At 43.0% G+C, this 27382-nt stretch overlaps 1 protein-coding gene across 4 annotated transcripts; it reads right to left on the reverse strand.

The window, feature by feature from the left end:
* Nucleotides 1-2235: 2235 nt before the first annotated feature.
* On the reverse strand, nucleotides 2236-27302 carry pik3cg (phosphatidylinositol-4,5-bisphosphate 3-kinase, catalytic subunit gamma). Of its 4 annotated transcripts, none has more exons than XM_011490877.4 (24): nucleotides 27130-27302; nucleotides 24372-24591; nucleotides 24107-24278; nucleotides 23764-24026; nucleotides 19862-19948; nucleotides 19678-19778; nucleotides 18713-18882; nucleotides 18443-18630; nucleotides 16592-16699; nucleotides 15157-15241; nucleotides 14660-15086; nucleotides 14496-14594; nucleotides 14292-14427; nucleotides 12346-12411; nucleotides 12089-12232; nucleotides 9880-9961; nucleotides 9696-9799; nucleotides 9458-9604; nucleotides 9291-9381; nucleotides 8196-8326; nucleotides 5168-5279; nucleotides 4930-5087; nucleotides 3425-3506; nucleotides 2236-3188 (listed from the first exon to the last, which is right to left on the reverse strand). In XM_011490877.4, the coding sequence occupies exons 2-24, from the start codon at nucleotides 24582-24584 to the stop codon at nucleotides 2989-2991; spliced, it is 3366 nt and encodes a 1121-aa protein (XP_011489179.1). In that variant the 5' UTR covers nucleotides 24585-24591; nucleotides 27130-27302; the 3' UTR covers nucleotides 2236-2988. The 4 variants fall into 4 exon arrangements, with proteins under 4 accessions (XP_011489179.1, XP_004082963.1, XP_078797905.1 ...); XM_004082915.5 differs by having other exon boundaries at nucleotides 24372-24587; nucleotides 27130-27294; XM_078941779.1 differs by lacking the exon at nucleotides 27130-27302 and adding an exon at nucleotides 26769-27001 and having other exon boundaries at nucleotides 24372-24587.
* Nucleotides 27303-27382: the final 80 nt, after the last annotated feature.

A 27382-nucleotide genomic window follows, 5' to 3' on the forward strand; every position in this document is an offset into this window, starting at 1 on the left:
TATTTATGCTCTTCAAGCCACTTAAAGACACCCACCACAGTCCCGCCCACGCATCATAATCATATACACGCACACATTACAGCATTTTACAATACACAGAAAGGTTCCACTTGCATTTGCAAATCACTGACAAGCATTTTAGCAGCCACTTTGCCTCCTGTGGGCGTCAACATTGGAGCTCCGCTGCTCTCCAACCCACAGCTCAGATCCCGCCATCAGCCACCAAGCAGGCCCTGACCCCGAAGCCCTTCTGACAAGAGAGGTCACGACCTGCTGCAGCACATCTGGACAGATGTACGGCACGCTGATTTCCCTCGCCGGCTGATCTGGTTCCCGGAGATAACAGAAAAAGAGGGTGACGCTCCAGTTTCCTCCCCTCCCACACCAGCCGTGTCACAGCTGAGGGAGGCCTCCTGCAGATGCTGCAGCACCAAAACAAGGAGTCCTCAAAATCATGAAAAGCCAAACGACGTCATGAAGGAGCAGACAGAGCCCTGGAGATCAGTTTCTTCTGCTGCACATGTGAAACTCTTTATTTATTTTGGGTTTAGAGGAGCTCTCGCTCAACTGGACCCAGACTGAGGAGGAACAAGGGGGTTCCTCTGGAAACGTAAAGGTGCAGAAATATCGGACTGTTCAACACATTGGAGCAGTTTGAGTCGTGAGGGACGTGCCTGTGGTGCAGCGACTCCCACTCTCTGCTGACGGTGGACACAAAGAGGAGAGCTGAGCAGAAAGGAGCAGAACTGCAGGGAGGAAAAGAGAACAATGTAGCCCGACGAAAGCGGCCGCCCTTTCAATCTTCTGCAGGGGTCTAGGTTGTTACTCCCTCTTGTGGTCAACTGGAATTATTACAATGAGCATATTTCTTTTTGGAACTTTTTGGAATTATTATGATAAATCAATATGCTAGCATTATGGCAATATCTAAACAAGTTTTTGTTTTATTTGTGAGAGAAAAACAGCAACGACATCCTTACACAACATTTGTGTCTGAAAATGTGTGTGTAGTCTATGCGTAACTGCAAGTACATGTATTTGTATGAGTAAATACTCCGGCATCTTCTTCCACATTTGTTCATTCTGTCCTGCAGAATTCTGCAATTCTGGACTGCAGCCAGATTGTCTTTGCAAATAGTCTCTCTTACTGCGCCTTTGACAGAAAGTTTCACCCCCGCCATGCCCCCCCCCCCCCCCCCCCCTCAGAAAACGATGACATCACAGCGGAAAAAAACAAAAAAATGAATGGGACAAAATCTCTTATGGGGTTAAAGTCCGTCAACCAAACCCAAAGCACACGTGTCTGGGATCTCCAAAGAAAGTTTTTTTTAAATTATTATGGGATGGCCAAATGATCAATGGCTTGGAGGCCATATGGGAAAAGTAAAATTTTGAGCGATCTTTCTGAAAATTCACACAAACACACCGCCAAGTTCAGTCTAGAACCACAAACCCAAAAGTTACATCACTCTAAGAATAGGTCACCATCTTAATTAAAAAAAAAAAAATCTTTAGAACATTAGACAAATTTAAACTCCCCCCTCGGGATTTTAATCTACCGCCTCCAAACTCCTTCAGCATCATTGGAAGCTCCTTGGAATAAATGTTGGTTTTCAAGTTTGTGGATTTTGATTGATGTTAGTGTGGCGACCTCGCAAAAGGGGCGTTCCCCTTTTACCCACACATATTTTCCCCTAATATTGTTAAAATCTTAAACATGAATCCCTGGTTCAAGCTAAACGAAACAACATAACATACAGTATGACCATAATGTGGGCGTACTTAGCAAAAACTTTCCGTTGCCAAGGAAATGGAAAAGTTTACTTTTGCAGATTCTTCTAAAAGTTACATAGACGTGTTCGTCACCCCCAGGCAACCAAAAAATAAAACGGTTGCTATGGAGATAGACCAACAGAAAGGCTGCCATTTTGAAAAAATCTTTTTTTAAATGAATTTGTTATGTGAAGCTGTGACCAGGCTGGCAGAGGAGGGGTGAGGGTGGGGGCGTATAGTGGCCATTAAAACCATGAGTCTGGGTCAAAAGGGGGCGGCGACAGCGACTTAAGGCCATACAGCGCTGCTCAGGGCTTTAACCTTCTGTCTTTTTTAATCAGTGTAGGACATAATATCTGAAATGGTTTGATGAATCTTTAGGATCGTTCTTTTGAAGTATTCCATTATTTGTTATGCTTGAAATAAACCGATAAATCATAAAACAACACTGAAACAAACTCATTTGTTTTATTCATTTATTTATCTTTAGAGGCCATTAAAGAGGTTTAATAAACGATATTTTTTCCTCATAAAAATCAAACTTTTAATGAACTTTTTTTTAAATGAACTCTTTGACCTGGTCAGACTTTGCCTGCAGCAGAAATGACATTTTCATTTACTTGGAGGCTGTTTTTATGCATAAAAAAAAACAACAACAAAAAAAGTTAAGTGGCAAAAAAAAAAAAAAACAGGCCAAATGAGGCTGGATTCACCAGCAGAGCAGAAAGTATCGCTATGTTAAAGCAATTTTGTGCCTACGTTTATAAAAAAAAGGCAAGATTTGACACATTTCATGTTAATTAAAATCAATAAAAAGTCATCTTACAAGAAACGAACGACTCATACAGAAGTACAATAATGTTCTTGGAATAAAAATTCTGGTAATGTTCATGAAATCTTTAGTGGATTCATAACGTAAAAAAAGAAAAAAAAATCAATTTTTTAAATTTTAACTTAAAAAAGTAGAGAGAACTCCCCAAAGATGATGTCTAAGTTCAGGGTCCATCTTTGACTTGGTCACTCTGACGTTTTTGTTTACGTCAAACTCTTGGCACATTTTTATATGAAATAGAATAAATTCCTTTGATTTGGCTAAAAAAATGATCCTAATACTTTTGTTGCTCTGAAATAAAAGACAAAGTGCAAATTTATGTCAGGAGTTTGCAGACATTTCAAGTCATCACTATAGCTGCAGTTTTTTCTTTGGATTTGGTCCTAAGTGGATCGTTTTTCCACGCCCTGCTTGATCCCCAGCACTAGGTGAACAAACCAGTTGACCTGAACCATCCAGCCCTTTTCTCTGCAGATCTCTATCTGGTCCAGCAGGTGGCGCTGCGCCTCCTCCTCACTACGGCCGACGGTGAGCGCCTCGCGGATGTACTCGATGTCCTCTTTGCTGGTCAGCTGGGGCATACCTGAGCAGAGGGTTCAAACGCGTTAAACGGCAAAGCATTAGCTCTTCCCTAACTTTTTTAGTTTCCGTAGTTTTAACATAATTCCAGCTTTGCACCGTTATGATTTACAATAAAAAAGATAAAGAATTACAGTCGGTCAAAAAACATTAGTTAATTGGGCGTCACCGGCGACATCTCTAGTGTTAAAGGGTTAAAGATGTGAAGGGGCAGCAGTAGAGCAAGGCCAGGCGCCGCACCTGTCATCAGCATCATGGAAAACAAGATGATGAGGAGGTTGGTGTGATGACGAAGAGCCAGGTAAGCCTTCACGCACACATCCTGACGAAGACAAGACAGCACAGTTCATTTACATGTAAACACAACTGATTGGCATAAAGCTTGTTTATTATTTTTCCAGAAAAATAATACATTTAGGACGTCCTGGACTGAGTCAGGGACTGAGCCCCGGGCTGAGCCCCGGGCTGAGCCCCGGGCTGAGCCCCGGGCTGAGCCACGGGCTGAGCCAAGGGCTGAGCCAAGGGCTGAGCCCCGGGCTGATCCCCGGGCTGAGCCAAGGGCTGAGCCCCGGGCTGAGCCCCGGGCTGAGCCCCGGGCTGAGTCAGAGACTGGTTATTTTCCCTTCATTCTGTTTTTAGCACGGCAAGAACGACAAATGTCAAATCCTCACAGCAAATGTTTCGTCATCAGAAAGAAATTGTGACCCGACGGACTTTCAAAGTAGAATGTTTTGAGCCGTAATAACTGTAAAAGTGATAAAGAGAAATGAATGAACTTTTTAAGATGGTGTCACATGTATGATTTCTGTAGAATACTATCAGGTAGAGTCAACATCCCACAGTAGAAAAGTATTTCTTTATTGGATTTGATCAAAAGAGACCAAGAAGACGAGAACCAAAGGAAGTATCCATCCATCCATCTTCCTCCGCTTATCCGGGACCGGGTCGCGGGGGCAGCAGACTGAGCAGAGATGCCCAGACTTCCCTCACCCCAGCCACTTCCTCCAGCTCCTCTGGGGGGACCCCGAGGCGTTCCCAGGCCAGCCGAGAGACGTAGTCTCTCCAGCGAGTCCTGGGTCTTCCCCGGGGCCTCCGCCCAGTGGGACATGCCCGGAACACCTCTCCAGGGAGGCGTCCAGGAGGCATCCGGACTAGATGCCCGAGCCACCTCAGCTGGCTCCTTTGGATGTGGAGGAGAAGCGGTTCTACTCCGAGCTCTCCGCGGGTGACCGAGCTTCTCACCCTATCTCTAAGGGAGCGCCCAGCCACCCTACGGAGGAAGCTCATTTCAGCCGCTTGTATTCGGGACCTCGTTCTTTCGGTCATGACCCATAGCTCATGACCATAGGTGAGTACTGGAACGTAGATCGACCGGTAAATTGAGAGCTTTGCTTTTCGGCTCAGCTCTCTCTTCACCACGACGGACCGATAGAGCGACCGCATAACTACGGACGCCGCTCCGATCCGCCTGTCAATCTCACGCTCCGATCTTCCCTCACTCGTGAACAAGACCCCAAAGTATTTAAACTCCTCCACCTGGGGCAAGGACACTCCACCCACCGAGAGATGGCAAACTACCTTTCTCCAGTCAAGGACCATGGCCTCAGAAAGGGAAGTATTTACTTCAATTTGTTCTATGTGAAACTCGTTGATTCAGACATATCAAATTGAGATTATTTTTAAAACCCGTATGGATTTCTTTAACTGTGAAATCTCTTTGATTTGTTTTGTGTACATTTCTGCACCTGGAACTTCAGGAAGTGGGGGCTGCTTTTCTTTCCTGAAGTTCCCATGACGTACAGGAAGTCCGGAGTGAGTACGAAGGGAACCCACTCCTTACTGATTCCCATGAAGCTCTTGTAGTTCCCCAGGATGTGACCGAAGTCGATGTGAAAGAGGTTCCCTGCAGAAACACACAGCAGAGCAGCTTTTTCCTTCTGTCTGCTGACCACGCTGCTTCTAGAGACCAAAACGTGGAAAAACCTGATTCTGTGATCATGATGTTGTCGTTATGGCGATCCCCGATGCCCAGGACGTACGTGGCCACACAGTAGCCGCCACAGGACAACAGAAACCTCTCCACAGCCTGCTGGAACTACACACAAAACACACACACACATACAAATGCAGCTGCAGACTCTTTAGACAGTTTTTAGTGAAACAGAACAAAGATTTTATTCAGAGAAGCTGCAGAAAAATAAAACGACAAGAACAAAATTGCTTTATAGCTGAACTGCTATTGATTGTGGGGATAAACAGTAATAAGTGTGTGAGTGTGTCTGTGTGTGCGTGCAGGCAGGTGTATATGTGTGTAAGTGTGTGTGCAGGCAGATGTGTATGTGTGGGTGTGGATGTGTGCATGCGTGTATGCAAACATGTGTCTGTCAGTGGATGCGTGTGTGTACACATGTGTATGTTTGGGTGCAGGTGTGAGTGCGCGTGTGTGTATGTGTGTGTTTGTGTGAGCACTGTAGCATCAGGAAGACCCTGAGCAGCTTCCTTCCAGTCTGTCACGCTGTCACTTCCTCTTTTTTCATAAACAAACAACTGTCAGAAACAAAACTGCATCGATGACATCACACACACACACACACACATTTTGTGCACAATACCTGTCCAGACAATCCAGGAGATTAGATTCCCACATTTGAATGTAGATTCAGATTAAGATTAGTTTTATTCCCATAAGGGATGATGCGACTATGAAAACCATTACTTTTTTGTCTGCTTTTGCGTTTTAAGACAAAGCACAGGATTCGATGACCTTAAAGCCAGATGAAAATATCACGACCGGGAAATCACAAACACGACCTCTGACCTTTGCTGTAAAAGACGACACTGGAAAAGGCTCCTGTAAAGTTCCACTGATGCCTTAAAAACACACATTTAGTTTGACAAACCGGGACTTTTCGACCGTTGGTGATTCTGTCGCGGAGAAAAAAACTGCTTTGCTTCCATTTTTGCAGCAAATGTTGTAAAGGGTTGCAGATCGGAGCGACAGAATCAGCAGATTCACGTTGATTGTTTGAGCACTCCACAGCTGTGAGGCCTTACTTATCAGTGCAATGCTGCTTTTCTCCGCTACAGAATTTGCTGGAATGACATCAACTGCATAAGTGGTTGATGAGTTAGTCAAAAGAATGTAAACATTGGAGCTGAAGCTCAGGGGGGTATTCCAGAAAGCAGGTTATGCTAGTTACCACGGTAAGTTTGAGGCTAAGAAGGTGGATAACCTCAGCTTTCGGTTCCAGAAATGGAGATGTGTTTTAGGGTATGTCAAGTTCCCATGGCAACTCATGCTCTGAACATAACCTGGTCTGGAGCAGGTTTAGTTGAGGTTAGTTTGTTTTCAGAGAGGTGAAGCAGCATGGCGTGTCCATTTGAAGATGATTTAGTGGATGAAGAAGCTCAGATAATACTTTTTCCACCATGAGAGGGTGATAAGACCACATTTGGATGTTGGAAAAATAAACTTTTTACTTTGATCTAACTTCATTATTTGTTTCAGTTAAGATAAATCGGTTTTTTGAGTTCAATCAACTTAAAAATAATACAGTTTTCAGACATTTATTTTACTTTCATTCAAATTAATTCAATTAAGTAGGTGTAACTTTGGTGCTGCTGTTAGATCAGCACCGCAAGGGATTGTGGGATACCATTCCCTTTGCCTGTCTGGGCGGATTTGTTTGATTCTTTCTGCACCATAAGTGAGAGGGGAGAAGAGGTTGATGAGTTTTTTTAGCACTGCTAGTGCTGTGTGACATCGCAAGAACTGAAGTTAGAATCAGAGTAATAATAACTGAATGTAAGTTATATATTGCAAATCTACACTGTCATTCATTTTAACGATGTAAAAATGAGAATATCTGCGGCCTCAAACTTAGACATATGAGAGTTCATTAATTAAGATGGAAAAACATTTAATTAAATTTGAGTAAAATTCCATTTAGTTAGATAAATATGTAAATTTGAGTTGTAAAAATAATTATTGAGTTGGATAGACGTAATGAATTAGGTTAAACAAATTTAACTCAATTACTTGTTCCCAACAGCAGTAATTAATTTAAGTTTGCAAAGTTGGATAATTTTTATATATATATATATATGCGTCACAATTAAAATAGAAATGAGATAGAAACTCGTGCGTTTACTTTGTCTGTTCTTTTTCTCCAAGCAGAAACTCTCTCTTTTGCTGATGATGCAGTCGTGTTACTTTTTTGATGCCGTATAAACTTCATACGTCGTCATTAAAATCTCTGAATCCCCCCTTTGAGATTTGCATTACATCTGAACCTTACCGTAATGATAAACATCCAGAAACTTGTTTCTTTATGCTGCCTTCATGGTTTTACCCCCCCCCCCCCACTTCCTATGATCACCCTCCTATCCCCCCCCTAACATCCCTCCCTCTTCTTTCTTCCCTACTTTCCTTTTCCATCCGGTCCAACACAAAAGATTGTCAAATATGATTAAAATCAATAAAGTTTGGCCTCGATTACAAAAGGGGTTTATTTATTCAGACATACCTCTGGTTTGTCTAAAGATTCATAACCCCTGTTGTTAAAATTAAATATGTCCAACACAAGAGGCCTTCAGCTCTCATCTGTCTGCCCAGCTGTTGGAAGGACAAGTTAAAAAATAAATAAATAAATAAAAAATCTCTGAATCCGTCTCACTGAAGTGTAGCGCTCTCTTTTTCTCTCCACGCGTTTCCATGGTGACTACGGTAATCAGCGATCCATTGAGAATGTCTTTATGTACTTGCCCTGCACGTGCATTAACCCAGGGTTAGCAAGTCGAGCATAATTACGCCAATTCATATCCGGTTATCCGGTCATATCCCCCCCCCCGGTGTTAAAGGGTGAAACTGGAACCAGCCAGTTTGTTCCTTCACCACCTACTGGTCACTTACAGAACTGACTTGGCTGTGGATACTTTAGGATTAAAAAAAAAGTCAAAGGCCATGTCTGAATTCATTCCCTACTCCTGTTGCACGTCACGTCTGCCGTACCTTGTCCTCGCTGACGCACTTGTCCCGGAGCCACTGGTGCAGAATTTCATCTTTGAAAGCGCCCGTGCTTCCGACCACCCTCTGCTGGATGTTGGCGATGGTGGTGGCGTCTTTTACGATCTCAATCATACCTGCATTCCCCAAAAACAGACCAATCAGACACGAAGCTCTGAATGGACTTGTAGTTGAAGGGAACCGCGTCACGTTATAATGTTTCTGTTTTTAAAAAGGCTAAACTGATTTTAGCTTCTTCTAAAATACAGGAAACAATGATCAAACTGAGCTTGAGATAAAAAGAAAAGAACATGGGAAGATGCTTTTGGTACGAGGACCTTCAACACTGCAAAAACTTAATGTTAAAGGGCTTATACTGCTGTTTTTAAGTCTTCTGTAGTTAAAAATATCCATGTATGTGATACTATAGATTACCTTTGGCACACAAAGGAACTTTTTTTTTAAATTAAATATGTGTTCTTTTCCAATGGTAAGATGACTCGATCTCTGAGGCTCCGCCTTTCCCTCCTTGTGGGTGCCGCGCATTTCATGATGTCATCCTAGAGCCGGCCTCAGCAGCGTGTCTGCATCTCGCCCACGAAAACAAATCTCATCCAAACTTTTGCAAAGATGGATGTGCACATTGTGCACATAAAATAAAAGCGTTTAGTCGATCACCGCTAGCTCCACTGAAAAAGTGGGTGTGTCTGTTAGCCTGGGGGCGGAACTGCAGCACAGACTCTTCACTTTGTGATGTCACAATGTGAGAACCCGCTCGTTTTTGTGGATTAGAGAGAAGGGTTTTAGAAGAATACTCAAAAATGTGTGATTGTCTCATAATATTCCTTTGGGGTTGTGTTTTTGTGAAGAATTAACGTTATAATACACTTTAAACTCAAAGACCCTTCAAAACCCCCCAAATAAGAGGGGTTTTTTAAAACCCCAGTGACACCTGGTGGTTAAAGATGGACAAATGAGAGAGTTTTTCACCTGTTGATGGAATAACAAATAAAGTGAATTCAGAAATATACTACTTAGGTTTAGTTTTCCGGCCATATTGACCCTCAGAAATCCTCTGGAGTCCAGCTGAGAGTCACTGACCGATCTTGTTGCCGGTGGAGATGCAGCCGTACGGTAGCAGACACAGATCCAGACACTCCGTCTCCCAAATTGACTCCATGATCAGCAGAATCTAAAGGGATTCATGCAAAGTTTAGCTTCCCTCACTGATTTACCGTCAAGAAGAAATCAGCAGATTGCTCCCCCACCTGCAGGATGAGCATATCCTGTCTGAGGTCATCGCCGTCCTTGAAGATGATGCCTATGGGGTCTTTGGACAGGGTGGTGGGGTCGGCTCTTTTGAACTGCAGCCATAGGGGCTTCTTCTTGGACGCCATCACCTTACACTGCTCTATCTGCAGCAGAAACAGACACTTCCACTTCAAATCCCACCACTTGTGTCTGCGTTCCCGTCTGCTTTCGTTGGACAGAGTGTTTTCCTCTCACCAGCAGGGCTCCAGCTCTCAGCCCCGGGTCGTAGGGGACCCTGAAAGTCTCCGGGAGACCAGACGACTGCAGAGTCTCCAGCTTCTGACGTAACTGAAACACCACTGGGAACCACAAAAAGCATGTTTCAATGGGACTCTTTAAACCACACCAAACTCTTCAGAGCTTCAGTTCACCAGCTTACCCTGCGCCGAGACGTCATATTTGTCAGCAGCGATGGCCTTGATGTCCCTGGTGACTTTCTGCAAAGCCATGGTCATCTCCACCTGGAGAGCATCACCACTTTTCACCATCTCTTTATTAACTCCAGCAGCAATCAGACTATTTACCAGCGACACCATATTATTACCAAAAGTCTTGGCTCACCCATCCAAATGATCAGAATAAGGTGTCCTAATGGCAACAAGTAAGCCCTCAGGCATGCAGACTGTTTTTGCAAACATCTGTGAAAGAATGGGTCGCTCTCAGGAGCTCACTGAATTCCAGCGTGGAACTGTCACAGGACGCCACCTGTGCAACAAATCCAGTTGTGGAATTTCCTTGCTCCTAAATATTCTACAGTCAACTCTCAGCTCTATCAGGACAAAAGGGAAGAGTTTGAGAACAACAGCAACTCAGCCACCAAGCGGTAGACTACGTAAATTGATGGAGAGGGGTCAGCAGATGCTGAAGCGCAAAGTTTAAAGAGGTCCCCGACTTTCTGCAGTCAATCGCTACAGAGCTCCAAACGTCATGTGACCTTCAGATTAGCCCAGGTCCAGCACGCAGAGAGCTTCATGGAATGGGTTTCTATTGCCAAGCAGGTGCATCCATCCACACATCAGTCGGATGCAGTGGTGTAAAGCACACCACCGCTGGACTCTAGAGCAGTGGAGACGTCTTCTCTTGAGTGATGAATCATGCTCTTCAATCTGGCAATCTGATGGATGAGTCTGGGTTTAGAGACTTCCAGGAGAACGGTACATTTGGGACCGCATTGTGTCAAGTGTGAAATTTGGTGGAGGAGTTATTATGGTATGGGCTGTTTTTTCAGGACTTGGGCTTGGTCCCTTAGTTCCAGTGAGAGGAACTCTGAATGATCCAGGATACCAAAACATTTTGGACAATTCCAAGCTCCCAACCTTGTGGGAAGAGTTTGGAGCGGGTCCTTCCTCTTCCAACATGACTGTGCACCAGAGCACAAAACAAGCTACATAAAGACATGGAGGACAGAGTCTGGTGTGGATGAACTGGACTGGCCTGCACAGAGTCCTGACCTGGACCCCATAGAACACTTTTGGGATGAATTACAGCAGAGACTGAGAGCCAGGCCTTCTCCACCGACATCAGTGTGTGACCTCACCAATGACCTTTTGGAACAATGGTCAAACGTTCCTATAAACTCTCCTCAACATTGTGGACAGCTTTTCCAGAAGAGTTGAAGCTGTAATAGCTGCAAAAGGTGGACTGACATCATATTGAACTCTATGGAATGGGAGGGGACGGCACTTCAGTTCATATGTGAGTCAAGGCGGGTGAACCAATACTTTTGGTAATATAGTGTACCTTTGCCTTAACCTCAACTGCCCTTATGGGTGGGAATTGACAGAAAATGGGCAAACCTGTGCAGGGGACGCAGGTGGTTTGATTGAATTGTCCCTTAAGATGACTGGCTCAAAGGAACTGCAAGACACACCTGCGCTCCCCTTCCCCAAGATTCTGCCGCTCCTCTCAGAGACCCTCCACGGGTCCCAAAACGGGTCAACCCCTGTACGTGTTCATGTGACCACGGGCTAAACAGTCTTGAATACAAGGTGCTTCCAGAAGTCCCCTCATAGGTTTGACAACATTCTTTTTGAAAAAGTCCAGAGCTGGTATGGTACATCCTACAATGTAATCAAAGTAGAATAAAAAAAACACCTTTGACTATAAAAGAGCAAAGGATGATGGGTTTGGTCACATGACCCCCTTTGGCTTAAAGCTTCTTTTTTTAGCTGATTTTGTGTGGAAATGTCTCACCCAACCCTAACATTTCAAATAGTAGGTTAAGTATTTGAACACCTCCTGTCATGACGTCACCTGTAATAAAAAAAACATTTGTGCACAATTTAAAGATCAAATATAATATAAAAGAGTGTACTTCCTGTGTAGTTTCCATACAAATCAAATCAAACCAAGAAAGTGAAAAGCATTCATAAAACCATGTTGAAGTTGGACCATTTCACTCTGAACTAGAGGAAGAATGATTGCTCGTGTAACAGACCCTCTAGTGGTCATTTGCTGTATTGCACCTGATTGTAGTTCAGTTTGAAGGCCAGAGTTGATGCTTGGACAAAGACACATATTACTGGTGTAGGGTTACTCATGTTTCACCACAATCCCAAAGGAACATCAGCGTTTTCTGCAGTCGTCACCTGCTTCCTGAAGTCCTGCAGCATGCTCTCACCACAGCCACGTAAGTAGGCCTCCAGCAGCACAGCGTACCTCTGCTGGTAGTGCATGGACTGAGCGATCTCACTCCGCAAGAACCAGAAGAGGAAATGGCCAATCCTCTTACTCTGTGGTCAGAAATACACACAAAATACAACTTTCACCAAGTTCTTTTCTGATTTATGAAGTGTGTTGTTGACAGTAAAATGGAAGCAATCCAAAAACACTCGTTCCCTCTTACCCTCAGAGCTCTCTTCAGCAGGAACCGGACCAGAGCGCTGTCGTGGTAGGGCTCAAACTTGACCGCCTGCAAAAGATGTGCACACACCGGTAATACGTACTCTTCTGCCTTTCAACCATTGTGACCCTGAACAATAACACAATCCACACCTCGTCCTCATTTTGTTCCACAACCCAGAAACCGGTTTAACATCTTAAGATCTCATATGTACTCAGGACGCCTTGAGAGTAGGATTGTATGGCAGACTTTGTTCAGTCAGATTGAAAATGACAACTAAAAATCATCCTCCCTTCAGTTTGGTTTTCTATCACACTGCACTTTTGAAACTTAAATCAAACCACCTAGAAACAACATGCAGTTACAGGAGCTGACAGATAGGGGGCAGATATATGCCAAAACATATTTTGACCAGAAAGAAAAAAAGACGGGGGGAAAACCTGACTATTATCAAAGGTCATCCCACCATTGAGGATCAAAAGCTGCCTTTTGCACGGGGCTGCGCGGTGGCGCAGTGGTTAGCGCTCTTGCCTCACAGCAAGAAGGCCCCCGGTTCAAGTCCCGGCTGGGGGACATGAAAAACACAGCATCAATGGGGGACTTTTCTGTGTGGAGTTTGCATGTTCTCCCCGTGCATGCGTGGGTTTTCTCCGGGGTCTCCGGCTTCCTCCCACCATCCAAAAACATGCTACATAGGTTGATTGGCAACTCTAAATTGTCCATAGGTGTGAGTGTGAGAGTGAATGGATGTGTGATTGAGGATATTCTACCCTGCGACAGACTGGCGACCAGTCCAGGGTATCCCTTGCCTACGCCCAAGTAGCCGGGATAGGCTCCGGCAACCCCTTGACCCCGAAAGGGAATAAACGGTTAAGAAGATGAATGAAAGCTGCCTTTTGCTCTGGGGAGCTCTGATGTTCATATACTTTTGAGTTTCTTTTCAGAATAACAGCTTCAGAGAAGGACACAGGCAGTGACGAGACGCTAAGAGAGCAGGCCCTAAAAGTCCTCAATTGCTTGGTGATTTTATCAGCAAAGGTCCCGTTGATGAACAAAAACGAGTATACACACACACACACACACCACACACACACACATATGTGCATCTTTTTTTTCTTCAACTAATAAAACACACATTCCAAGCAGAAAAACACAGACAAAGACAAGAAACCGATCAACTCTGAAATCCTTCCGGTAGACAAACCTCTGGAGGTTCAGAACACAAACAGTTCTTCCTGCAGCCCTACAGACTAGTACTCTCAGTTCTACTCAAATCTCCTCAGCTCCCATATTTTGTTTCCAGTGTTTACCTTCAGAACAGACTTGTCCAGGGTTTAAAAATAGATCACACAGAATGACACATGCAAGACCTGCTGTGAGTCACAGAAACACCTTTGCAAAGCAAAACAGGCGGCCACTCTTTAGAGTGAAAGCAAAATAAAATCATGCAAACCTTAATAAAGTTTATGCAAAACAAAGACTAGAAATAATCCGCAACTACCCGACATGAATGCTGGGAAACAGGAAAGAATGTTTGCACTAAAAGCTGACTTTAGTGTTTCTATCTGTGCTCTAATGCATACGGGGTTTCTGCATGAGGGTGCACTTACCAGCCTGTTTGAGTGCCGTTTTACAGAATAACACACTGCTGATGCATCTCAGCTCAACAATGTAAAGGAGAAAGTCATTTTCCCATTAGACCAAAGGACCTTTTGCTGTACCTGCAGCTGATAACTCCTGCTAATGCAAAGCTGACCACAGAACTTAACATAAAAACACAGAAGGACAAGCCAGCTCCATCCTTCACAAGCCTGCGACTCGTCCACAGGGGAAGAGCCATTAACCCTGCACACAGTCAGCTGGGCTTACTTATCCCCTCAGAGTTTTAGTGGAAAAACCATCCGAAGTAGAGTACAGGAGAGAACAAACACAGGGATGAAAAGACCAACCTGAACGAGCTGGAGAAGATACCGGAGCACGTCATCGTCCTCCAGGGTCTCCAGCTTTCTGACAGCCATCGAACGAACGTGGGAGTCGGAGTAGTGGCAGTCCAGCAGCTGCATGGCCAGACCAACATCCAGACCACTGCAGAAGAAAAGGGGCCTTTAGGAATGCCATGCAGGGCCTACAGAGGTAGAGGTACAGAGTTTCACCTTGTGTCCCAGGCGTTACTGCGCTCCAAGAGGCGATGCGTCGCCAGAACATCTTCCTGTTTCCCCCACTTGACTGAGCCCAGCAGCTTTGGGTAGGCCCTACAAGACACAGCCGTTAAAAACAGGACACTGAACTCTGGAGTTTTTCTGGAAGCTAAAATGACCTTGGATCGCGCATACACTCCTGCCGAAAGTGCCAGAGCAGCTCTTTGTCCTCAGGACTGAGGGGGTGTAAGGGGTCCGTTGACACGATGGCCTCAAACTGCTTCTTCAGGTGGTTTGGCATCTCTCTCTGACCTCTCTCCCCTCCCTCCATCTCCTCCCCAGCCCCAGAGTCTCTACCCACATCCCTGCTCTTGGGCAACACCACAGGGTAGCAATACTTGTCCAGCAAAATGGCGACGGCCATGGAGGAGGACTTGTCCGGGTTGGTGGCCGAGGTGAGCTTGTCAGCGTTGATGCTGCTGCTGCTCTCGTCGCTCTTCTCCGGCATCTTCCACATGTGGAGGATGAACTCGCCTTGCCGGAGTAGAGAGCGATGGTCCACCAACAGCAGGTTGACGTAGAACAGGAGACGATTCTTGGTTTTTCCTGAGAACAGACCAATAAAACATTGTCCCATTGCAGAGCTTCAAGGCATCAGATTGGGACGGGTTTTTACCTTCAACGCTGCCAGTTCCTGCTGAGTTGTCGTAGTGGGAGCTTCCTTTGGAAGCTGGTGTCTGGGTTGGTTTCCCACAGATTACCTGGAGGTTAAGTCAGAGTTTGATAGCATCAACCCATGAATTTGCTTTATCTTATATTTCATGGTCAGTAACTTTACTTTGGCAACTGCTGTCCAGTTTCAGGCGTGAAACACAAGACGTTTAGAGCCATTCAAACTCTACCATCACCACGAATACAGAAAAAAAAAATCTAAGGATTTATCAAAATAGGGAAGTAGAAGGAAGAACTCTGATGCATAAATGTGTGGTTTCTGCTCAGTTCTAATAAAAAAACCTGAAGGAACAGCACTATGAGGTAAATTATAACAATATCAGAAGCCCAAAAGTTCTTGACATGAACCATTTTAAAGATGCCAAGTCTTTTACTTGACCAATGAGTCATGCTTTTAACAGAATAAATGAAATTTAAAGGCCAAGAAAACAACTAGAAATAAGTGATCATTCCTTAAGTAAAAATAAAGAGGCACTCAAGGACCTGGAATTGTGTGCTCTGCAGATCAAATTCAAACACAAATAATGCTGTGAGCAGCGTTGAATGGCTCTCCCCATTCACCGACGCCCAGCATAACGTCCTTGACCTCCCCAGCTCTGCTGCTCTAAAGCTCTAATGAGCCAAAGCCTTCCGGGCCGGCTCCCTAAAACCAACACTCGGCCCTTTATGGCTTTTTGCTACCATGTCAGTGATGTCATACATGCTGCCACTTTCACAATTTTGGTGACTCTCTGTAAATGTTTGGCGCTTTCACATTTTGCCAGTCCGTGGGTCAAAGGTCATCACCATAATGAGCTCTTGGATTTTCTTGACTAGGTTTCGGTGGGGTTTGACATGGAAAATCGGACAAAAGGTCACGCCCTTTTAGGCAAGTCCTTGATTTTAACCTCTGACACGTGCACGTTAGGCGCCGCCGTGATGTCATCGCTTTGGGGGTGGAGTTTATTACTTTAAAATAAGGTATTTTTCACCAAATTGGATGTGTCTGGAAGTTTGGTGAGCTTCCATGCAAATTGTTTGCATAAGAATATAATTTCAGTCAAAAGGAGGGGAAAAACAAAAAGAACACTTCCTGCAATAACAATACAGGCTTTTTTCAAACCATAGGTGGTGTGTGGTTTTTTGTGTCTGTTGATTCTCTTTCCTTTGAAGGTTTTTTGAATATTTTTTTCTTCTGTCGTTGCGATTATAATGTGGTCCGTTGCACACATGTGTGCTTGAGGCAAAACTAGGAGTGTTTTAGAAGTTTGATCCACTGCACATTACAATGTTTGTTGTGTCTGGGCTATATGGTTGTGGGACATTTTGACCCATTGGTTGAGCTGAGACCGTTTAGCCTCAACCACCGTCTGCTGGTTACACACAGCACTGGGGTTTACCTGCAGGTTCAGTCGCGCCCCTTTAGGCAAGTCCTTGATTTTAATGTTGAACTCCAACCAACAGTTCCACAGCACCTCTTCATTGAAGGTCTTGGAGGTCGTCCGCTCCTGCAGAAGTTCATTGAAAAATGAGCAGGAAAAAAAAGTTAAGTTAACGTCCCATTAGCTGTCACACACCTAGTCTTGATCCGTCCCCAGGGGGAGCGGTGAGCCGCAGACACAGCCGAGCTCGGGAATCATTTTGTGGTTTTACCCCCCAATCCAACCCCTTAATGCTGAGTGTCAAGCAGAGGGGCATTGGGCCCCATTTTTTAGAGTCTTTGGTATGACTCGGCCTGGACTTGAACTCACAAGCTTCCAGTCACAGGGCGGACACTCTACCACAAGGCCACTGAGCTGGCCGGATTTTGCGAACACTACTAAAAGTTGATCAGTTGTAAGACTTTCAAAGAGAATTCTTCTAAAGGCTGTGACAGCTGTTTTCAAACACAGACATTTTGGTTCTCCCACTACTCTGTTGTGGCAACAACATCACCACTTCCATGTGAGATTCAAATCATGTTTAAAGTCAACACTGGCGCGTGTCATTCAGCATTGTTTAGAGTTTCCTCTGTCGTAAACCTGCATCAGGAATGAATCGACTTACTGAGAATTCCCGTCTAACAAAGCTTTACACACAGCTCACGCTTTGTGGATACTAAAAATATGTTCTGGATACTAAATCATTTCGCAAAAGGTCGTGATAAAGGCTATGTCACAGAGCCACAATGTACATTTTGCACATTCTCCACCTATGAAAAATGTCTGTCTTTCGTGATGAGGGGCGCAACGGATCATGGATTATCTGGGATCCGTCTGGATCACCAGCCATGATTTGGCACACACGTGTCCCGTGGATCCCACCCATGCGCGCGTTAAATTAAATTATTTTAGCATGCGTCAAAGACGCTGCTTGACGTTTGTCCAGAAGCTCCCGTCGCGTGTGGGAGGAGCTTCCGTCAAAGGTTTTTATCGACCTCATCACGGAGGACACGGACAATGAGGTCGACTTATTTTGAAGGACTGTAAAAAAGCGCTGGTGCACTGAGAATCATTCAGAACATCCTGTATGGGAATATCTTGACTTCAACGATCTCATTCATCTTTATAACGAGGCCTTAATGAGCAAATATTTTGATGTGATAAACATTTATGTGTGTATATATTTGTTTTGAAGTACTCTATATAGGTTTATATAATATAGGTTTATTAAATATTTGTTTTAAAGGTTTTCAAGAAATGATTGTAGGCTTTTATTTGGTTGTTTTTCTTGTTGCTTTTTTCCCCCAGTCAACTGATCCGACGGGTTTTTTCATTTTGAGCTGTTTAAAATTTTTGGTTTATGCGAACTTTGCGTAGTTTATACGCAATTATTAATCAAATCTTACTCAATTCTGCGTGATATTTGCAAGATGGATTTGCACATTTGTGTCTCTCCACAACTGGTCCATGTATGTCTACATACTTTTCATGCATGAACCACCGATGTAGATGTTTTACGTCGCGTAAACGGCGCACACATCATGTTAAAATTATGTAATAACATGAACAAATCCCTAACTGCATATAAACAGCACAATAATCCCAAACGGTTCATGTTCTACGTTGATTTACGTGTTCTTTTCGTGGTTTATTCGTGCTTCTTCCATCGTTTTAACGTGGTTCATTTCTGTAAAAAACTTCACATACAGACACAACTTTCTCCCTTTTTCCACGTCTGACCAATTTTCATCTGTGCAATATGTGCAAACTACACATAGTGGCTGATTGACACAGTCTTACGAGAATGACATCAAGTGTCCTCATAGTTACCTGAGCTAAAAGCTGCTGTCCGTGAAAAATGCTGGCTTCTATGAAAACCACCAACTCTGGGACTTTGGGGAGGGTGGGGATGTCTATGCCCAACACCTTTACCCTAAACTTCCTGTTACAGTCCCACATGGAGATGGTGAACACCCGTTCATGATCTTTCTCATCGATGGTCAACTGTTCGTGGGTTCCTAAAAAGAAAGTGAGAGTAAGTAAGCAATCAAAGGCCCACATGCCGTTACAAATGAAGCTCCTGTATCCAGAATTAGTGACCTGCAACTCCGGTACAATCGTCCACTTGAGCCCAGTCCTCCTTTTGGACCACATCCAGTTCTGGATCAGGTGGTTTCTCTAGAAGCAGGTGGATCTCCTCCCCATTTTTGAGACACTGACGAATCCAGTTGAAGTTTTGGAGAGGCTTTTCTCCGTACAGAAACTCTTCCCTGAGTGAAGAGATGCAGAGGTTGCTTCTTTCATGGTAACAAAAAGCAACCAAGACACGATCCAGTCGGGTTCTTTCTTTTTACTGATGGTGCCATGTATTTACTTTTACCACTCTGGGGTCATTAAAGATTTTGATTTATTTACATTGGACTGATGGTCTTTGGTTTCATCCAAAGAAGTAAAAACCCAACCACCAAATAAAACCACTACAGCAGATTTTACTGTTGTCGTGAATAGAAAATACTAAGCATTGACATTGATGTCCAGGTTCATCTGCTGTTGGATCACAACAAAGACCCAGTACCTCCCTGCTACAGCATCCAGGGTTGGATTGGGGGTTAAACCATCAAATGATTGTCCAGCAATGCCCACCCCCGTTTTCTGAGACCAACTTATGGAACTTTAACTTTCTTTACTTACATTTTTGGAAAAAGTTTTTGATAATGCGAGTCAATAGGAAATTTCTCCATCATGAAAACAGCTTCTGGTGGTCATTGGAGGTACAACAGCATTTGCTACATTCCAGTCTGCTTCAAATCAAACTAAATGTGAGGACTTGAAGTTGACCCATGAAATAACAGTTCCCGATGGAAATATTTGAAAAAGGCTTTCATAAACTCTTAGTGTTTGTGGTTTATGTAGTTTGTCCATTGTTGGATCAAAGGCTCCACAAACACATTTAAACAAGCACAACGGCCTGACATCTTCTTCTATTGGGAACCTTGTTAGGTTGTACTAACATGGCACTTCTTCCAGATTAAAGCAGGACAGTGGTACATAAACACCTGCAATACCTGCCACACACACGCAGCACAAAATCCGCCTCACACACGTCGTCAGGGATTCCCAGCAGAACCCTTTTATTTGCAGTTTTGGCGAAAAAGCTCGCCAACACCTGAACAAGAGAAAAAAATAAATCAGAAAATCCAGCAAAGTAACTGTAGAGGGCAAAAAAACCTGGGGCAGAGAATTGTGTACCTGTGAAGGTGTGTCATTGATGGAGACCTTGATGGTCTGGCTGACCATACCAATGTGGATAACCACCAGGATGTGACTATTATTCACCTGGGCGAAGCAACAAAGCACAAAAAGAGGTAGCGTTATAAAACTGAGAAAGAACAAAACCCAAGACTTGTTTCCTAGAGATCATACATGTTTTTGTTTTAGCATTTCGGAACCAAAAAAAATGAATGACTTGAGCTGAACAGAAACATAAATTAAAAGTGTTACTTTGATCAAGAAATTCAAAGAAATTCTGATGAAGATGAGCCAAATAGTAAGCACAAGTCAGGAAGTATGCTCCAGCTGACTGCAGAAAATTCCAAATTTGGCCCAAAAATTAAAGAACGTCACTTTCAGAAACATTACCAACTAACAGGGCCTTAGGAGTTGACCCTCCTTCATTAAAATAAACCACCTGATGGCAGTGGACTCTTTCAAACTGTCAGAAATAATTACCAAATAAAAGCTAAGGATCCAGGCAAAGCTTCCAATGAGCGTTTACCATCAAACGTCTCATTGACTTTGGCACAACAAAGTCACAACATGAGGATGTTGTGTGGATTTCCTGTGATGCAACTGCTTCTGTTACAAAGTAGGAGAGAAAAAAGTGCGACACAAACTTCTGTCTTTTAGTATTTTTAGTGCACGGCTTCCTGCTACAGCTGTTCACCCCCAACGGAGGCCCAGAGATACAAGAGTGCAGCTCAGTTCTCATTTTTGTCACCACAAATAGGCATGAAAGGTGTACAGATGGGTACGGTGAGAATTGATCAACTACCGACAGTGTCAACAGTGTTGGTTAAAACCCAACAAGATAATGTTGTTAAAAAAGGAATAAAATCGACCAGGAAGTCAATCAGTTCCTGTCAAACCCCATCAGTTTCTCTTCCTTTTGTGTCTCTTTTTATGTACATGTGATGTAACCAAAAAGACCTCCAATCGCAAGCTGCTTCTACCGAGGTGAGTCCATTCCAAATGCCTAAAGGTGAATAAATTAACATGAAACACTTTTATTAACTACAAAGAACAAAACAGCCTAAAAGACCCTAAATGCAGGTTTTGAATGTTTGAAGCTGTTATTGGTTAGATAATATAAATCATTCAACCCAATGTTTTCCTGTTTCTCTTTATTTTATTTCTTTATTATAGTATCTTCCACCATTTTTCTCCACTTTACTCCTTCTGCAGTTTTTCATCTATTTTAACCATTCAACTATTCAAATGTTCAACTCTTTCAGCTTATTCCTGCCATGACTTTTGTTCCTTCAAATCCTTGAACTTTTCAAGATATTCCAGGATTTTTGCCTCCATGGAAACACACGAGGAATCATTGAAAACATTTTGCTTCTATGGCGTTTTATCGCTGCCAATAATTGAACTGGTGCAAAGACAACTGAGCGGGTGTATTCAGGAAGTGAGTAAGCGAACCTTACAACTGCGCAAATGCAATTCTGACCGAGGCTTTAATAGAAAATAAACGGTGAGAAAAACTTACAGCACAAAAAAAAAGTTAGGATTGCAGGTAAGCAGTTGTAAAATGCGGGGTCCCTCGGTCAGATTTGCGCCTGCGCAGTTATAAGGTTCACTCACTCCCTTCCTGAATACACCGGTCAGTTGTCTTTACGCTCTTTCAATTAATGGCAGCCACGAAATGCCACATGCTTCTTTCAACCGTTTTAACTTCAACATGCTGTTAGCTAGAGACACTGTTCAAACTACAAATCATTCACAAGACTTTAAACTGATTCCAATTCTTTCAGATTTTTTAAACATGTTTCAGTTTTTGAAATATAAATCTTTAAGGTTTTTGGTCATTTCAACTTTATAATAGGTTTCAATGGGAGAGACTTCCGGCATTTTCACCAAAGTTTACCCTGTTACGAAGCTTCTTATTTTGGCATTTTTTCAGCTAGATACACAATTAAAATGCTCACAATGCTTTGGACTACAACATATTTTAGTCTTGTGATCGTGTAATTTACAGTTTTATCACAAATTGACTTCAAACTTTGATTACTTTTGGACGATCTCCCCTGCTCTGGTGTGACGTCACACGCTGTGCCGGTCGAGGAAAAAAGCCTTCACCAAAGCTCTTTCATGTCTGGAATGTCAAAATAATTCCTATAAAAAAATATATAAAAAAGTGTTTATTTTTGTTGGCTTTGGCTTTGCTGGTTCCATACCTGGCTCTGGCATTTTTCACACATATATCTTTCACTTTATTCATGGTCAACTTTGATCATTTATCTATTTAATCTTTATTTTTTGCCAATTATTACCCTTTAAATTTCACTTTTATTCAGCAATATAGCATTCAAAACTGCATTTTCTTCTGGGAATCTAGCTCTTTCTAGTTTTTAAAGACATGTTGATTTTGTTGATTAAAAGAAATTTTAATTTATAGTTCATTTATAACTAATATCTAGATTGTATCCATTTGTGTAAAAAAAAAAGACTGAGACTCTATTGTCTCGTCACAAAGTTATTATAATTTTTTAAATCTTCTTTTAAAATCATTCCCAACTTCTTTACGCCTCTCATCTCCCTCTCTCTAACATCCCCTTCTCTCCTTCTCTTTTCCATCCAACAAAAAATGCATACAGATATAATTCATATAAATAAAGTTTAGCCTTAAGTACAAAAGGGGTTTATTCAAATATACACCTAGTGTGTCAGAAGAACCATAACCCTCCACTGTAACAGTAAAAAATGCCCAACACAAGAGGCCTTCAGCTCTGATCTGTCTGCTCAGCGGCTGAACAGGACAAGTTCAAATAAAAAAGTTTAATCTTTTGTGTATCGAATCGTGAACCACGTATGGAGATGCGGATCCAATAGTATAACAATAGCACAACCCCTAGTCATAAATCCTAACTACTAAATGCAGTAGTTAATCCAACGTGGCTTTGATCCAACAGAGAATTTGGAATTTTTCAGGAAATGATGAGGAAAGCTGGAAGCAACTGTCAGCCTTCCTCTGAAGCTTTAGGATCATCGCAAGCAAACAAACAAATATCTTGTTTATTTTAGACATTCAAGCTATTTAAATGAGTGGCAACACTTCAATACAGGTTCCTTACAAAGATGTCAAACATTCCTACCCCACCGGCAGATTTTCTTCAAGTAAGCAAAAATATTTGCCACTGGGGTCAGAAAATGTTCCCTTTTTAGTTCAAGAAAGAAATTCTAGTCACTAAGGCATGTTTTCTCAATCTAAGATTACTGTTCTATTAAAGAACTGGCTTGATAAGATTATTTTTCCTGCCAGACAGAAACTCTCGACAATAGAAAAACTTGATTTAAGACAATTAAAACTCAAATTTCTTGATTTGAAAAATGTGCAGAAGACATTCTATCAAACAGAATTACTTCATCACATAGAGAAGCTAAATTCAGTCTCTAAGCCAGTTTTGTCTTTATTTTAGAGAGAAAAATGTAGATTTATGTTCTAAGAATACATGTTAGTTTTGGATTTTATGAGGATTTATTCAAATGGGCCAACTTATGCCAGTAAGATATTATTTTATTTTATTCTAAAATGAGTCATTACCATCTGTTACACTAGTTTTTTGTCAATTTTTTGAAAATAAACTACAGTTAGGTTAATAAAAACTCCAAAAATACTATTTTCAAAGAACTAACACAAAAATACTTTGTGTTGGGCTGCTTATCATTCAGTGTGAAGTCATTTTGTCAAACCGTTTTTTTAGTTTTCCTATTTAAATGCTTAAATGGAGTCTTCAATTCTAGATCGATATGCCTTTTTCTATCAGACTTCTCAAGTATCATTTGAGACTCTAGTGATTTTTCTCCTTCAGATTAGTGTTCCTTTCCTCTTTCTTCAGAAAAGCCAGCTCACCTGGAGACTGGGACCTCACCTTTGAGAGCAGATGCTCGGGCAGCGGCTTGCGGGTGACCCAGGGGTCCATGGAGTAAAGCTTGGGGTCCCGGTCGGACAGCTCGATGCGTCTGGGCGTCAGCAGCTTCCGGCGTGTGAACTCCAGCTCGTCGTCATGGACGTTGCTGACATCGGTCACGTCGTAGCCGATCAGGCAGTTCAAGTAGCGCTGGTACTGCAGGGACTCTTCAGACAGCTGCGGGCGGGTAACCATCTGGATCCGGCCCACCCCCTTCTTCAGCGCTTTGGGAACACAGGACACGTCTTCAGCACGACCGGGAAACATCATCAAAGTCTCTGTCTTTGAGCGGTGGCGGCGGTACCTCTCCAGTAGGGAATGCAGTCCAGAGTCTGGAAGACTTGGTGCTTGTCGTAGATCTCACACACGGTTCCTTTCTTCTGATAGAGCAGGATGCAGTGGTCAGGAGACAAGCGCTGGTAGAAGTCAGGGCAAAGGTTTAACGTCACCGCCTTCATCCACACCTGAGCCTTCACCTGGGTGACAGAAAGCCAGAACCCATCAGTCACTTCAACCCCAGGCAGGCGAAAAAACTCAAAGTACCCCTCAAGGGGAAGTCATGGGTTGACCTGCTCCACAGTCCAGTTCCCGGCCACGTCCAGCGTTAGGATGTCCGGGCCGCTCCCGCTTCGGGCCGCAGAGGGCATCACAAACTCAATGGTTATCTGGTCCATGGAGACGCAGGAGGACGACGTGATGGCTTTCTTTCTCCTCCTCCTCCTGCACTCTTCTCGCGGCACTTCAGGCTCTTCGTCGCTCACCTGGATCGACTGCCTGTCCATCCCCTAACTCCCAAAAACAACATGGTTCCGGTGACTACCTTGTCATTTCCATACGTTCGGCCTCCTCCTCCTCCAGCGCCTACATTTAGGTTTACAGCAGTAATGCGTTTTCATAGAGGTTTGCATGATTTCCCACAAGCCTTTGCTCGCTGGAAGTGTTGACCTTAGCTTCATGCAAAACACCTTCATGGGAAGAAACATTCGATCCTGCAGTGACTGCATTAAAATCCTACATTAGGTTTAGATCTTGGTCATGTCTAGTCTGAAATTGTTTCAGTTAAAACAACCACAAACCATGACATCTCCACCTCCGTGCTTCTCCAATGTTTTTAGCTTTTAACCGCCATGAGTAATCCATCTTTTCAAGTCCTCCTATTTTCACGCACAGACGACCATGACCTAATTAGCTAGCTGAGTTTAAGCGTTTTACCACAAGTTCATGACCTTTTGATGCAGCGCATCTTAGAAATAATTTTATTACAGACAGGATATGACATCACATTGACCAGAAACAGTTTAAAGTCCCATTCAGATCATGCATGGATGGATGGATGGATGGATGGATAGATGGATAGATGGATAGATAGATAGATAGATAGATAGATAGATAGATAGATAGATAGATAGATAGATAGATAGATAGATAGATAGATAGATAGATAGATAGATAGATAGATAGATAGATAGATAGATAGATAGATAGATAGATAGAGCTCTCTGTTTCCAAGCTCTCCCACTATCTTACAGTCCCTCACAACCTCAACCAAACATTACGGGTTCAACAGAAACGAGGAGCGATGTCTGAGCTATCCAGCCGTACAGTTTGGAGCCCGACACTCAGACAAAAACAAAGAATCTACAAGTGGATTCATCAGAATGGAGCTTGCTTCACAAACACAATCTTTTTCTAACTGTGTTATTGTTTCCTCTGCTCCTGATTCACAACGACTTGAATGAAGAAATACTCAGAAATGCATTTTTAAGCCTCGATTTCTTCACATCTGTCCTCCATCGTCAGAGAAATGACACAAGAACATGTTAAAAACACTCAAAATGTGACGATTTAGTGGTTTAGTTAAACATACATGTAAGACATTTTAAAGGTTCTGCAAACACCCCACTTTTAATTCTTTAAATGTTATTAATCAGAATCAGAAGTACTTTCATGATCCCACACCTGGTAAATTTGTGTGTTGCCATAGCAGTAAACATAAGAGAATATAGAACAATATAAAAAAACAATAGTGTAGCAGAAATGTAAAGAAATGAGGCGGTATAATTTAAAGACTATTAACAAACAGGTAACCATGTGCAAAAGTCATCTGCTACACTGTGAGTTACTGTAGAGTTGAATTATCGATTGACTCATCTCACTCCTAACCTCCAGATGCTTCAGATTAGCTCCAGCTCTTCAAAATAGAGCCGGAAATCTGCAGCTACACACAATCTGCATTACAATCCAGTTGCTGGTAATTAATTCCACCTGGCTAGCCCTGTACCAGCAAAACACAGAGCGTTAATCCCTGTTCCAGCCTTTCAGAGTAATCAACAGTCATTTACCAAATTACACATGATCCATTTGAATGGAGGCAATCATGAAACACTTCCTGTTTGGTAATCAGACACCTGATGAAAAAGTCGCCTATGGCTGCACCTCATCGCCACACTGAAAACATTGAAGTACTACACCTGAACTTTATGGTTGTAAGTGCATATAGACCATGTACGTGTGGTGTAGAAAGTGTACTAACTGAATATTTCTTCAGATTAAAATGGAACATTTTAAGTTTACAATACATAGATGGTATGTAAATAGTAAACTTCACGTATTCTGCATCACTTTTATTTTGCTAACTAATTCAAAGGGGGTTTGTTGTCATCTGCACAGTAAGGAAACGGGTTTCCTGTACAATGAGATGCTTACTTATCTGCTCTGAGTGCCAAAAGGTTAAAGGTTAAATAAAATAATGATAGGATATATACACAGGATGTCTGAAACACTCACGCTAATATTCTAATGTTCTTCCTGTCAAAATAAAAGCTTTAAAGGTCCAGAAAGACAAAATAAAATGTAACTATCTGTTTGACCACCAGGATGTTTTAATGAAACTGACAGAAAACAGAGATGGGGGGGGGGGGGGGGGGGTTCCTGACTAACATTACAACATTTATATTGTCACCTACCTGCGCCTCTTTTGATCATTGATAAATATTAACTGCATCAATTCCTTCCTTAACTACATGTTAAAGTGTTTTTTCCTCTTCACTGAATGTCCAAAGGCCCTTAGTTCCGTTTCCCTTCTGCTTCTGCAGAATCAGCAGAGGAAGCGAGCGAAGCAGGAAGCAAACGTGATACATGTTTCTATAAAACCCGCTGTTTCCCACCGACCCGCGGCTTTCCAGTCCCGTTTGGGTTTAAGCGAGGGGGGGCTGCCGTAAAAAGGGGCTAAACTCCGCGCTGACGTCAGCTCACGGCGGCCGTGTAACGGGACCGCGGCTGCCGCAGCAGGAGTGGGAAATGTTGACTTTTTTTCATTCGACTCACCAACTGAGACAGACGGCGACGAAAGCCGGAGGTCCGAGCGAACACTTCCACATTGATGCGACACCAGGACAGACCGAAAGCCGGCTTTAAAACACTGTCTAAACTTTGCCTGCAGACGCCGGGGCCAGGAAATGGATTTCTTCATCCGAAAGTTGTCACCGGAAGAAACGAGGACGGAACTTCCGGGTTCTTTCAAAATAAACTGTTTGTTTTCGAATTCTGTTCTGACTTTATTTTACAGTAAAAACTTTAT

The sequence above is a fragment of the Oryzias latipes genome, chromosome 23 (genome assembly GCF_053564925.1).
Source record: "Oryzias latipes strain Hd-rR chromosome 23, Olatipes_Hd-rR_3.1".
Lineage (NCBI taxonomy): Eukaryota > Metazoa > Chordata > Actinopteri > Beloniformes > Adrianichthyidae > Oryzias > Oryzias latipes.

What these genes read in the sequence shown, in the direction of transcription:
- pik3cg (XM_011490877.4), bottom strand. Translation starts at nt 24,584, where the DNA reads ATGGACAGGCAGTCGATCCAGGTGAGCGACGAAGAGCCTGAAGTGCCG. An exon ending in CGATTGTACCGGAGTTGCAG is followed by an intron (nt 18,631 to 18,712) that starts GTCACTAATTCT and finishes CTTTCTTTTTAG; the next exon opens with GAACCCACGAACAGTTGACC. An exon ending in CCCACTTCCTGAAGTTCCAG is followed by an intron (nt 3,507 to 4,929) that starts GTGCAGAAATGT and finishes TGTCTTCGTCAG; the next exon opens with GATGTGTGCGTGAAGGCTTA.